Source organism: Trachurus japonicus, chromosome 14 (assembly GCF_045865225.1).
Source record: "Trachurus japonicus isolate A0001 chromosome 14, Traja_1.0".
Classification (NCBI taxonomy): domain Eukaryota; kingdom Metazoa; phylum Chordata; class Actinopteri; order Carangiformes; family Carangidae; genus Trachurus; species Trachurus japonicus.
Genome location: NC_140920.1, coordinates 7,977,535 through 7,991,091, shown reverse-complemented (window position 1 = coordinate 7,991,091; position 13,557 = coordinate 7,977,535). Strand labels below are relative to the sequence as shown.

The 13,557-nt window shown below is 40.2% G+C and overlaps 1 protein-coding gene across 4 annotated transcripts; it reads right to left on the bottom strand.

The window, feature by feature from the left end:
* Nucleotides 1–708: 708 nt before the first annotated feature.
* spns3 (SPNS lysolipid transporter 3, sphingosine-1-phosphate (putative)) lies at nucleotides 709–12,882 on the bottom strand. 4 transcript variants are annotated; one of them, XM_085797286.1, is made up of 13 exons: nucleotides 12,767–12,882; nucleotides 11,504–11,764; nucleotides 10,950–11,015; nucleotides 10,556–10,692; nucleotides 9,732–9,883; nucleotides 8,610–8,676; nucleotides 8,377–8,519; nucleotides 7,503–7,655; nucleotides 7,213–7,402; nucleotides 6,334–6,399; nucleotides 6,141–6,239; nucleotides 5,851–6,020; nucleotides 709–823 (listed from the first exon to the last, which is right to left on the bottom strand). In XM_085797286.1, exons 2-13 carry the CDS (start codon nucleotides 11,745–11,747, stop codon nucleotides 724–726), a joined length of 1,587 nt encoding a protein of 528 aa, XP_085653412.1. In that variant the 5' UTR covers nucleotides 11,748–11,764; nucleotides 12,767–12,882; the 3' UTR covers nucleotides 709–723. The 4 variants fall into 4 exon arrangements, with proteins under 4 accessions (XP_085653412.1, XP_085653409.1, XP_085653410.1 ...); XM_085797283.1 differs by lacking the exon at nucleotides 709–823 and adding an exon at nucleotides 2,261–3,431 and having other exon boundaries at nucleotides 5,837–6,020; nucleotides 12,763–12,882; XM_085797284.1 differs by lacking the exon at nucleotides 709–823 and adding an exon at nucleotides 2,261–3,431 and having other exon boundaries at nucleotides 5,837–6,020.
* Between the last annotated feature and the right edge of the window lie 675 nt (nucleotides 12,883–13,557).

The window sequence follows — 13,557 nt, the reverse complement described above, 5'->3', positions numbered from 1 at the left end:
ATACATAGGACCAGAATGTGCATATGCCATTATAGGGCAAACCTCGGATTTGGCTGCATTTCCGTTGCAGTCCACATTTGCGTTCCCTGCTCCAGACAAAGTCACAGCCCATGACAGCAAGAAAAAGCAGGATTGGTTTGCTTTACAGCCTATTAAAAACGTAATCATACACAAACAGGAAGAATCATCCACTTTGTTGATATATTCCCTTAAAATATCACACACACATTTTCATAGCAAGCTGGAAATAACACATTTTTTTTCCCCCCACTGTGCTGTTTTTTTTCTTCTGGTGACATTTGAATCTTTGACAGCGAATGGCTTTGTTTCATTTACAGTCACCAAACCACCACAGTGTTAATTAATGCCGGCAATTTATGAAATCTTGCATCTGTGCATGCCTGTGTGAATTATCACCCCCGCCCACCCAACAGTCCAATCAACACGTTTCATTCAGTGTTTAATCCAATACTGAAATGCACAAAGAGCTGTGCATTTCATACAAGTGACTCTACAATACTCTCGAGATGAAAACAATAGTCCTTTGGTTTCGTTCAGATGCTCTTCTTTTTTTTTTCTTCCCCCTGACACTACACGAAACAGTGACATAAATTTGTCCTTATTAGCTGAGGTGTGAAGACAGGAAGGTCCCATATGATGTAATGTTCCCAATAAGGGGCCGTCCAGAGGGTGGAGGAGGCTCTTCCTCTGCATGATGTCATGTCACCGCAGCAGTTTACAGCTGATAAGGACCGAGAGCAACATCACACCCACAAATGTGCTCTGAGTCTGACTTCTCTTATCGTTTTTCTGCAGCTCATCCACCATACCACAAAGCTTCTCTTACAGTAAATACGTATGGTGCACATGAACCAATTTCTGGCTATTGTTGATATCAGGACAGCGCTCTGATTATGGACTGCTCCCATGTTGCGTGTTATTTCAAGTGCCTATGTCCCGAAAACATGCCTGTTTTCATGACTAAAAATGTTCGCCATCCCTGAGTAAACACTGACTGTATCCGCTCTCCCCCCCTGGCTGCCTCATTGATCGGCCTGGACAATTTATTAGCCATTGTGACAGTTTCCTGTGCAGCCAGGGTCGACAGGGGAAACGGAGAGGTATGCAGATAAAGTGCTCAGAAACATGCTGCACAATACCTATTGTGTTTTTAATTGCAGGTTGAACTGTTACCTCTAAAATGTTTTTCACATACCTTTCAGTGTGCGTGTGTGCTGTGCTCGCTTGTTATTCCACATACATGCACCGCTGCCCAGTCTATTCCCTCAGCATACTGACTAATCACATAACTTCTGGTAAATTACTACAGTACATGGGGCTAAGATGGTGAAAAACAAAAGAAAGTGCCAATGAATTCCACGAGAAACCCTTCACAATGGCTCAGCGTCCTTGACCTGCAGCTTTCATCCGTCCGTCAATGTCAAGTCCAGTCAACAGCTTCAGCTCTTATGGGAAAATGTTTCTCCAGAAATGTCATAAAATGGCAAACAAACTCAGTTCTGGTACAAGATGCCGTCGGCCTTCGGTCTGTGCAGCAAGGAACTGAAACCAATCAATGATATGATGACAGTGCAGCCCAATTATCACATGACCTTGTACCTGAGAGTGACAAGAGCAATGACCCTTGACCTCCCTGTGTGGTTTCACCCCAACACAAAACAATGGCGACATGCATTGACATGCAGCTGTTAGGATTTGCCAGGGGATGCTAGACACTTCTGCAACAGCTGTCTGAACAGTTTAGACGTGGATTGACAAGCCGCTGTCATACAGAGAGGTATGTGAGTATGTCCTGTTTGCCTGGTCTGGTGATCGTCTTTGACAAGAGCAGCCGAGCTTAAGATGACGAATGTTACCACCTATCGTGTTCCATGAACTCGGCAGGGGTCACGCAGACTTGACACTCACGGTTTAGGGTTCGGCAGCCAATATCAGGAGTAAAAACACACTCAAATGCAGAGCAAAATGTCACGGCAGACACAACATTTAGGATGCATCAGACAGACAGACAACTGTAAGAGGCAGCTGTGTCAGTTTTATGAGGAGGATCTAATATCTGTGAAAAGATATTTGGGGGGTCACTCTCGAGCAAAAGGGAAATACAGTACTGCCCTGCCAGCTGCAGTCTGTGCTGTGCTCCTGTTACAGTCTTGTCACCGAGCCTCCATTTACCATATAGTGATGCAGCTGCGCCATCTTGTGGACACGGAAATAGAAAGAACAGACTTCTTTGTTTAAGAAAAAAAACACTCCTTACATTGAGGAAAACATATTGAGACACTTCAATTGTAACAATCGCTGAGATGAGAAGTGAGAACAGAGTTATAAGCTGGATTTCCAGCTACGAATACAAAGAGGAGTTCCTCCATCCATGATGTGCATATGTGGTGGTCCAGCCTGGGGCCCCCTCTGCTCCTCATTAGGAGGCAGCAGCTGCATGCACGCTGGCTGGAACATTCATAGACGGAGAGGTTAATCTGATGATCCTCAATGTGGATATTTGGGCAAATTCAGCATATTCTGCCCAGGGTTCATGAACTTAAACTGAGGCAGAGAAACCGCAGCCCGAACTGAACTGGCCTTAATATGACTGAGCACTGATAGGTGTCAGCAAAAATACAGGAGAGTCGTTTAGAGAAGAAAAACAGGTGGATGACAGTCATACGGGCTTGAGAGGAGTCATTTTGAAATTCTGGTGTCAGCACTGCAGCTCTCTCGAGGCCAGGCTGTAAAGCTGATGCCAAAGGATTTCTTGAACTGGATGTTTTAGGCTTTAATGGGCTAATGCACCTGTATAATAACCATTATTTTTGTCATGCATCAGCTCATTTTAAAGAGTTTCTGGTGTTGCTTGTGAATCAACTGATGTATTCAACAAAGACATCTGGATACACGGTTAACAAAGCCTGTCAAGCTAAATTTATTGATAAGTTAAAAACAACATTTCCATTCAGAAAATACAAGCATTTACTCTTCAAGTATACAGCACAGTGGCCCTGACTGTGAGGTAATACTGTAACGATGTTCAGAGGACAGGCAGTGAGCTGCTTCCATTTTGGCACAACACTGATTTGTTGTGAGAAAATGAGGTTGGACTTTATTATGTTTTAAATACTATAAAAATGCCAGTGCCTACAGTTTTCTTTTTGCTTTATTTCCCCTGATTTGGGATGAGGGGTGACTATAGAGGCACAGAATATACAGCGCTGAAACAAATTTGTGATTTTGTGCTACATAAATAACACTGAGTTGATGCTTTTTGTATCAGCATCATCTTCTCCACACCACTTCCAATATTGATAGATCAATTGTGCAGTTCCTTTTGTCTGGTGTTTACTTAGTACTGTTGCTCAGTTCCATTGAGGGTTCAGCTGCAGGATTTGGCTGCGGTGGAGCTGGAGCACCCTCTGCTAACAAACACACACAGAAACAATCAAAAACAAAACATGTTTTAGATTTCAGTAGGAAACACTCATTGTCATTATAGTCTGGAAGGAAGGAAAGGTCCCAATGTCCCCGAGACAAACATTTTTGAAACATGGTTTTTAAGGACCCTTAAGGTGTCTACTTAAGATTTTTGCATGTTGCCCGGGTCAACTAATGTCCCATGGGGGTTTTTTGGTGGCCATTTTGAATTTATGTCCGCACGAATGGCAAAAACTGCAATTTTCACAACTCCTAAACCAGACATCATACAAAGACAAATGAACACACTTTTTCTGATAATTTTGACACCAGGAATCAAATGGAAAGGTCACTGAGATGGTAAAACCATTCTTTATCAGAGAAAAATGAACTCTTGAGTAGTATTTTAGTATAAAATACTCAAAAAAAAGTTCGGAAATGTTTTTTCAGTCCATAATTTCTCCCTTTTAATAATTCCGGTTGGTGCTGTCTTTTAGCCTGATTAGTCACCTTTCCAATGAGGTACAACTTGTAAGGATTTCATGGAATGAGTGACAAAGCTAAATGTGTGGGAGCGACCAATTTAGACTTCTTAGAATTTCAAACACCAATAATCTACGCCAATTTTCATAACTCCTAAACCAGACATGATACAAAGACGAATGAACACACTTTTTCTGATAATTTTGACACCGGGGAATCAAATGGAAAGGTCACTGAGATGGTAAAACTATTACAGTTACATGGAAAGTAAGAACTTTAGGAAACACTACGACACACACATGGGTGTAGAATCAGAGATGTGTACAGTATGTGAGAGCATGTTTAAAGCTGATGCCAACTGTGGTGCTGTGTTGGTGTTGCTGCCACATGCATTTACCAGTCCAACAGAATAGACAGAATGAGGTCAGGAAGACAGTGTTGTCTTTATCAGCTTTAACCCATCTCTACCTCTGAGCTGCCAAAAAACTGGACTGTCAGTGTTTTATTTGGACACGGGTACAGATAAGGGGAATTTGGGTCTTAACTGCATTAGGAGGAGTGCTATCTTGTAGTAAAGTGAGTTGAACAGAGGGCTGTTATTCAGGAACACTGTTTAACACTGACCTTCACAGACAAACACAATGGAAAGAACTTAATCATGTGCTTGTGAGTCATCCATACAAAAATCCTCTACAGAGAGAGACAGCCTGTTAGACCTTCTCTCAGTTTGTTGGTTTTTGTGTGTGGCCAAAGCTCAGAAGAACTGCAGGATTTAGAGGCCCCCTTTCTCTTTGAGCCATGGTTTTACTGTATCACCATCAGTGTTGGGCAAGTTACTTTAAATTAGCAACTTAGTTACAGTTACTAGTTACTTCTTTCAAAAGTAACTCTGTTACTTTAAGTTACTTGATACTGTCAAGGTAAGTAGTTACTAGTTAGTTCAAAGTCTTTAATTGTCATTCCACATGTTAGACATGACAGAACGAAATTTATACCCAGGTCACCAGTTACTTTCTCCCTTTATCTTTTTAACTGTTTCATGATTACCTGCACTGTTTGCCCTGTCTTATTTTTGTTTTTACATCTATTTTATTACTTGCTATTGATGTTTTACTAACCTATTATTGCTGCTGCTGCACTAACTTATTCTTATTACCATTGTTTTATTTAACTGTCTACCCTCCTATGTGCAGCACTTAGGTCGACTGCTGTCATTTTAAATGTGCTATACAAATAAATGCTTGACTTGTCTTGACTAGGGAAAGTAACTTTTTTTTTTTTTTTTTAAACTCCGCACGAAATGGAGTGACAACGGCTGTTGATTTCAGCCAAGAGGAGCAGGTTGTTTTAATGGAGAGAGTATGAGCGATACAAAAAAGCCTGATCACAAGCAACAGTGTTGCCGCAAATATGACAAGAGAGGAGGCTGCTTTTAATTCCTGACAGCTGGACATTGCGCTACTTTTAAATATGAAGCTTTATCCATTTAAACAAAATAAACTAGAGCAACAACAACTGTCATTTTAAATTGTGTTTTATGTTGATTTCATATATTTAACTGATCGCAATTATAGAATGTGAGTGTGTGTTTTATTGAAAGCGAGGCTGGATAGGCTACAGTGGGGTTTTTTACGTGCTGTAGCTACAAGCAAATCTCATGTTGTCTCTGTACAAAGACAACAAAGACCTTTTTAAATGTGAAAACAGCGTAGACCTACAGTATTCTAGATTTGCGTTTGGGCAACACATAACAGGCGAAATTAATTTATTCATGGCCATATTAAGTGAAATTATTAACTTTACCGATTACCCATCTGATTATCTGTCCTGCTGCGAGCACACAACCTCTTTCAGCTGTGACTGACTGTATATAAAAGTAAAATTTTGTTTTGGTGTTGTTGTGTGTTTAAGGGAGGAGAATACAAACCATTTCTAATGCCTTCAATAAATTGCTGTGCTGCCTTCCTGTCTTCGGTAATGTAGAGGGAAGTCATGAGGAAAAACAGTCCGCCCAGGATTCCCACACATGGGCAGATAATGAGGCTGTACTTCAGACTGTTGAAGCTCCAGGCATGGGTCATATCTTTAGTTTTGCGTATAGCATCAGAGATCTACTGGTGAAAAACAGGATTTATGCTCAATAACACACATAAAAAAACTGCTCACAGGACCACCATTGATAAATCAGCACAGTTAAAAGTGACATGGGGGAAATTGTAAATAATTCTCACCGTCCCTATGAGGTAAGGACTCCCAGCATCACCCAGGAGATGACAGACTGTAATCTGGAGAGCTTCAGCTGTGGCCCTTCTGGTTGGTACGACAACATACTGAGATAAAAAGTGGGAGAACAACCTGTCAGCTTCAATTTTACAGTTTTACATATATATATTTTTTATTCCCAAATAGACCATTTAAACTCACCAGCAATATATCAGCAAGGACAGCCCAGTTCAGTGACAGCAATAATTCACCTATGAAAATGAAGACCTGAAATGAGACAGCACATTCAGCATGCAAGTGATAAATAATTTACCAGTTTTAAACTTTTTTTTTTTTTTTTTGCCCTTTACTGAGAGACACATCCAGACTAAAGTGTCACATAAAATGTCAAGTACATAAGAATTCATCTGCATCATGACAGCATTCAAAATCAAGTTCAGTGGACTTGAGGAAAATCCCTTTTGAAAAACTTAAAGGGATAGTCATAGTTCATTAACTTTTATTGTTGGTGCAAGCTATTTTTAGAACGGCGGAGCAGAGCCATGAGCGGCTCAGAGAGTTGTTTGATTGTGTATTCGATGAGTTTGATGAGGGAAACCAAGAAATCCCATGAGCCTCTGTAGCGTAGCTCTGAGCAGCTCACGTCTCTGCTCTGCCGTTCTAAAAATAGCTTGCACGGAAAATTAAAGCTAACGAACCTACTGCTAAAACTATAGGGATTAAGGCAATGGGCCAATTTGCCAAAATGTTGAACTATCCCTTTAACACCGACTTTGAGCTCAGTGTTTAGTCTGTCACATGGACTTTTAACACCAGTGGAACAAACGCAAAAGTCAAAAGCTGTGTGTTTCTTCATCACCGTTTTCGACTTGATCATGTCTTACTTCCATAATTGCATAATAGGAACTATGTCACACCCACATAACATAATCCTTAGAAAGGCCCTGGGATCAATTCATAATGTGTTTTATGTCGATTAGGACATTTAACAGGTTTGTTATGTATCCTCTGGGATGTTTTTACAGAATTTATATATTTCGCATAAAAAAAAATAATTGAAAGTAAACTTATGTCTCTTACATAAGTGGCAGGAATACTTTCTGATGCCACAAATATGGTGATGAAGAGGGCAGGGGCCGATCCCAGCATGCCTACTGCACAGATGAGTGGGTCCGCATTTGACACCCTGTTCCTAAACCATCGGGATAAACCAGTGCCGAGACTTGCTCCCAGAATGCCCGTCACCACCGTCACGGCACCGAAGATGTAGCTGCACAGTGAGCAGAGGCAGATAGCATCGTTACAACTCGTTACAGAAGTTGGGTAAATGATTGATGATGCAGATCGAAGGTCACGCATGCTGCCTGCACCTGTCTGTGGGGTCACAAGGCTCTTTGGTACAAGCGGGTCGAATGCCCTGCGTGACCTGAGCTCTGGACAGAAACGTAGGCATCCAGAAGGCCAGGGCTCCAGTGAGGAAGGCCATAGCTGTCACTCCGAACGAGGACCACACGTAACTTTTACTATAGGGAAAGAAAAACATCAAACACTTTAATCCAAAAAACATGCTCTGGTGGTTTTGGGGTAATTAATGCAAAGTGGAGCGGTATTATTTAGAATCAATATACCGTATTGGTATACACACTGCAAAAACTCAAAATCTTTCCAAGAATATTTGTCTTATTTCTTGTCAAAATGTCTCATTTCTAGTCAAAACTAATCTCTTCCCACTTTAAATAAGACTCATCACCTAAAAACGAACTTGTTTTTAGATCATTTTCACTTGTTTCAAATAAATTTTCACTTGAAATAAGTAGATAAATCTGCCATCTGTGAAAGCAAGTTTTTTGTGCTTGTAATAAGGAAGAAAAACTTGCTCCATTATCAGATTTTTCTACTTATTTCAAGTGAAAATATGCTTGAAAGAAGTAAAAAGTGTCAAAAAAAACAAGCTACTTTTTAATGTGATGAGTCTTATGTTAATGAGATTTGTGACTAGAAATAAGACAAATATTCTTGGTAAGATATTTGAGTTTTTGCAGTGCAGAATATTTAACAAAAAACACGGAACCAGGACAAACACATGTTGAAAAGGTGAAGCTATTACATAGTACATCCACCAGATAGCACCAACAAGTTTATCATTCAGTTTATGTAAAAAAAAAAGATGCCTTTAATGCTGTTACTATTTCTTTTCTCAATCAGTATTTACCATATGAATCCAGTATTATTTCCATATCCTACTTTTTCAGAAGATACTTGACGTCCTCCTTGTACGAGGTCTGCTCAGTAACTCCCTGTCCGTGGGTTTCTGCAGCGCCTCTGGCTGGGTTAGGGCATAAGAAAACCAACAAGACAAGTCCCACTAGGCCCAAGAGGGGAGTAATCTGATAACATAGACACATGTTAAGACACCCACTCTGTTTCTACTAATTAACGTTGATATAAATTACAATAAACAAGAAATTTGTTCTCACCCTCAGAGCCCAGCGCCAGTCTCCTGTGAGGTTAGCTAAGCCTGCTCCTACGATGTATCCAAGACCACTGAAAAGACAATGACAAACAAGAATTACTATATGATGAAACTGTCCTGTGGAAAAACGAATAACTTTGCGTCTTGATGTTACAGGACTCTGATTCCCAGTAATTAATTTGCTAGGAAAAACAAACTTTTATTTTTTATTTTTTACTGTCTTGTCATTTCATATCTGAAAATCTTCTGTGTATTTCAGCACATTGTCAAAATGATCTTGCAGAAGGAGACATGTGTTTTCTTGTTATGGCTCTCTGTTATCTCTTCATACCACCCTACAAGTGTACACAGTATGTGCTCCACTGAACCTGGAAAGTCCCCAAGCGTTTTTTCAGTTTAGCTTTTACACCAGCATTGTTTGTAAATGCATCGCTGCTCAGGTACCCTTCAAATCTCATATCAGTCTGCCACACGTTGCAGCAACTTAAAGGGATAGTTCAACATTTTGGCAAATTGGCCCATTGCCATAATCCTTATAGTCTTAGGAGTAGGTTCGTTACCTTCAATTGTCGGTGCAAGCTATTTTTAGAACGGCGGAGCAGACCCGCAAGCTGCTCAGAGCTACGCTACGGAGGCTAATGGGATTTCTTGGTTTCCCTCATCAAACTCATCAAATACACAATCCAACAACTCCAAAACGCTCTGGTGGACAAGTTGTGACCTGCACATTCACCACGCTATGAGATAATAATGGAACGCCACGAGACGGAGTTGTTTTAGAGGTAAATACAGAAACTGCTTGCTGAAAAACTGTCCCTGAAGGCAACAAGCATCAACGGTTTTGCATGAATTTACCTCTAAAATGAGTTTTTGGATTGTGTATTTGATGAGTTTGATGAGGGAAACCAAGAAATCCCATTAGCCTCTTTAGCGTAGCTCTGAGCAGCTCGCGGCTCTGCTCCGCCATGCTAAAAATAGCTTGCACCGACAATTAAAGGTAACAAACCTACTGCTATGACTATAGGGATTATGGCAATGGGCCAATTTGCCAAAATGTTGAACTATCCCTTTAAGCCACACATACATTACACGCGTGTGCACGGCCTAGATTGAGTTAGAGTCTAACCTTCCGACAGGAATAAAGATGTAGAAGACACAGATCATGATGCTCCGTTCACCACCAGTAAACAGGTCACTGATGATGGTGGGGGCGATGGTGGAGTAGCTGGCCTCTCCGATCCCAACCAAGGACCTCAACAGCAGCAGAAGCCAGAAGTACTGAAGAGAGCAAGACAGCACCACAGAGGCATTTCACCATGGTCACAACTAAGACAAGGAACAGCAGTAGCCTACACTTAATACAAAATAAGGGGGAGATGTGCAACAGGTGGAATGCCAGGACGTGTGAATGTCTCATTTATTGTTAATATGGTTTTACTGTAACCTTATTTATCTATGTTTCATTGTTTTTAGTTTTTTTTATTGTCTTCACAGTATGTATCTGCCTTACTTTTCTACACAGTTTGCACCTCACTTTCATTGTTGTGGAAAAGGCAATGAGTGTTACATAAGAAACTTGAATTAAGTAGCCTTTTTCGGTTGACCTTCATGAATGTGCCTTGTGTACATCATGGACCTTAGACAAGGCAAATTTACAACAGTGTTTGTCATTTATTTTCTTGACTCACATAATATTTGTTTGAAGCATCTATTGACAAGGTATTTGCATGTTTGTAGTCCTGGGGAAAAGTATCCTGAACCACTTCCCCCCCTTACAGTATACTCAATGCACTAACATGCAGCTCATTCATTTCTGTTTGATGAGCAAAGGCATGGCGACTTTGTTAAATAAAGAAGTGAAATCTAAATAAATAAATTTAAAAAAAGGAAGGAAGCAACATTTTGCGATCTTGTTATTTGCTTTTTAGTGTACATGAACTTCTCACTTACTGACTCGGTCACAAGCGAGCTTCCCGCTGCAGTCACCAGCCACACACTCAAACCACCAATCATGATGTACTTCCTGTTGTAACGGTCCCCAAGGTAACCAAAGAGAGGGGCCAACAGCAAGAAGCTGCAGATGAAGACTGTAAGTGCATGTAAAAAAAATTATCTTTATCATGGGATAAGTTGGCTTCATCAACAAGAACATCGTCAGTGGAAGCAGAGGTATCAAGGCAAAGAACCACAATATGCTACATACCTCTTGCAAAAATCAGCAGTGCTTTGTAATTTACTTGCAGCACATGTTGCATAATCTAACTTGCAGTAATGCAAGGTGAAATGATCTGATTTCAAAAACTTAAAGAGCAATAGTATGTGTGTGTGTCACAGATCATTATACCTGTTTGTAGAAGTCCAGCTGTACTGTCTCTTATGTTAAAGAATCTCTGAATATTGGAGAGAACACCTAAATGACAATAAAAAAACATAATGCATTATCATCACCAATTTAGCAGCAGTAGAGTGTTTGTTGACAGCTGCTCTGCAAAAACTCAAAATCTTTCCAAGAATATCTATAATCTCATTATACTTAAAATAAGACTCATCATATTAAAAGTAGCTTGTTTTTAGACACTTTTTACTTCTTTCAAGCATATTTTCACTAGAAATAAGTAGAAAAATCTGGTAGTGGAGCAAGTTTTTCTTTCTTATTACAGCCACAAAAAACCTGCTTTCACTGGCAGATTTTTCTACTTATTTCAAGTGAAAATTAGTTTGAAACAAATGAAAACTATCTGAAAACAAGTTCATTTTTAGGTGATGAGTCTTATAGAGTTTAGTTTTGACTAGAAATGAGACATTTTTACAAGAAATAAGACAAATATTCATGGAAAGATTTTGAGTTTTTGCAGTGTGCTGTTGTCATGTGTAGAGAGAAGATCATCATCATCCAACCTGCTATTGTGTACCGTTCCATGTAATTGAGCAGGTTAACATAGCACAGCACAGCTACGGCTAAATGGGCGCGTCTCGGGGATATGGCTGGTTTCTCCACTGTCAGCGGTGTAAGCGATGCAAGACTGTTTGCAAAGGAGCCGTAGTGCAGCCCCGAGCCGGAGCCCACGCTCCATCGAGACATCGCCTTCTCCTGGGGGGACATCGTCTCCGCCGCCGGTGCCTCGTTCGTTGCTGCGTTCATCCTGCACAGGATTCTCTCTTCACCTGGAAATGGAGAATGTATGACCTGGTGTGAGAGAAAAATCATTCACCCTCTGCATTCTCGCCAGACAATAATGCTGCTCTGTGTGCACGGTATTTTGGGAACAAGTTATTAAAAGACTCAATAGAGCTCAGTGACTGAACTTTATTACACTAGTGTACATAATACATTTTTAGATGCAAACTACAGCGCTCCTTGCTTTCAACTTTAAATGAAAGTTTAATTGGATTATTTATAGAACAATAGGTGTCTGTTTCTCCCATGCTGTGTGCATTTGTCCAGGAGTGCAATGCTTTTCTTAAGTGTCTCTTCTTTTGAAGTCTTGTGCTCCTCCACTAATCTAGTTTGATGGAAAGCAGTGAATGTTTAGAAACACCTTGACCTTACACAACAGATTAGGAACAAATTGTTGTAACTATGTCAACATGCATGGCCCCAAAAAAGGAGAAGGAGGAATTTCACTAGATTTCTTCAGTTGTTTCGCGGTTCTTACAAAACTGGTTTGTAATAAACCGGCAGACAGTCTCTCTCGGGTGTTAATGAAAAAAGTTCAGAGCTCATTATCAGGAAATTTGGCAAGACTCCGGGCGTATGATGTGCAATTAAACAAATACCGAGGTCAAACCGCTGTAGAAAAAGGCTGCTTTGTCAGGTCACAGAGTAACAAAATAAGAGATACAAGAGTGTAGATAGAAGAATCATTTCACATGTGGTGTTTTGCTTTTGCACAGACTGGCAGGAAGACCGTACTCACTGTATTCACAGAAAAAGTCACCATACTTTCTGTTTTGACAACAATGAAACTATTGTTATGTAAAATCTTTTCCCGAAAAGTGAAACATAGCTGCACTAGTGAAGTTTTGGCAGCAAGAACCTAAGACTGTCTCTTTTTTATTCTGCACTGATACAGTTAAACATGTTCAAATCAGTACGGTACAATGCTTCAGCTACTAAAACTGTCCCCACAAACTAAGATTTAGATTTTTAAGATTACTCACGTACTTGTTGATGATGTCTAGTTTATATTCTTGTTAGTTAGTTCCATATTTGCAGGTTTTAGAGGATGGTGTGGTTCTCTGCGTGTTTCTCAGAAGTGAGGAAGCTAACAGAGGCCTCAGCTCTAACATGCCTGAGGAGATATTGAGTTAGTGAAGGGACCAGCCCACTTTGGGTTGGTCATATGCTTTAACACAGATCTCCACTGTGATGCAATGCTGCAAACAAGCCAAATATCATTCAATTTTTCCTCGCGTGTTAAATTCATTCTCCTTCTTTATGTTAGATTGCTTTATTTGATTCAGGACTGGTTCACAAAGAACAGCTTTATAGCTACAGTACACGACAGAAAGATTCGAGGTAGAGCTGCTCTGCTCACCACTCAAAATAACCTGTGACCGCTATTGTTTCTCATCAAATTCTCAGAAGTGTGGCCTAAATATATTTGTGGTGTAAGAATGTTTAAGTGGGGCAGCCCCTAAGAGAACCAAGAAAACTGCTGCTGCTTTTGTTTCATCAACGTCTGTGTGGTGTAACTTTTAGATGTGATACCCATATAAGTCCGTGCAGAAGTGAAGTGCTGACTGTAAAAAAAGCTGAATCACCCTCTAACCATGACAAATGTTGGTTTCCAAACTGAACACTCACTACAGATGGGGAAGTGATGTCAATTTTCTGTATGAAAGATTTCCGAATACAGTAAAAGTACATTCATATGCACAAAATGTAAATCATCATTCATAATCATCATCGATCAGTTTAATATTTTCATTTTCAACCCCATAGCCTCAGA

What these genes read in the sequence shown, in the direction of transcription:
- spns3 (XM_085797286.1), bottom strand. Translation starts at nt 11,747, where the DNA reads ATGAACGCAGCAACGAACGAGGCACCGGCGGCGGAGACGATGTCCCCC. An exon ending in AGCTGGACTTCTACAAACAG is followed by an intron (nt 10,693 to 10,949) that starts GTATAATGATCT and finishes ATGCACTTACAG; the next exon opens with TCTTCATCTGCAGCTTCTTG. An exon ending in ATCTTTATTCCTGTCGGAAG is followed by an intron (nt 8,677 to 9,731) that starts GTTAGACTCTAA and finishes TTGTCTTTTCAG; the next exon opens with TGGTCTTGGATACATCGTAG.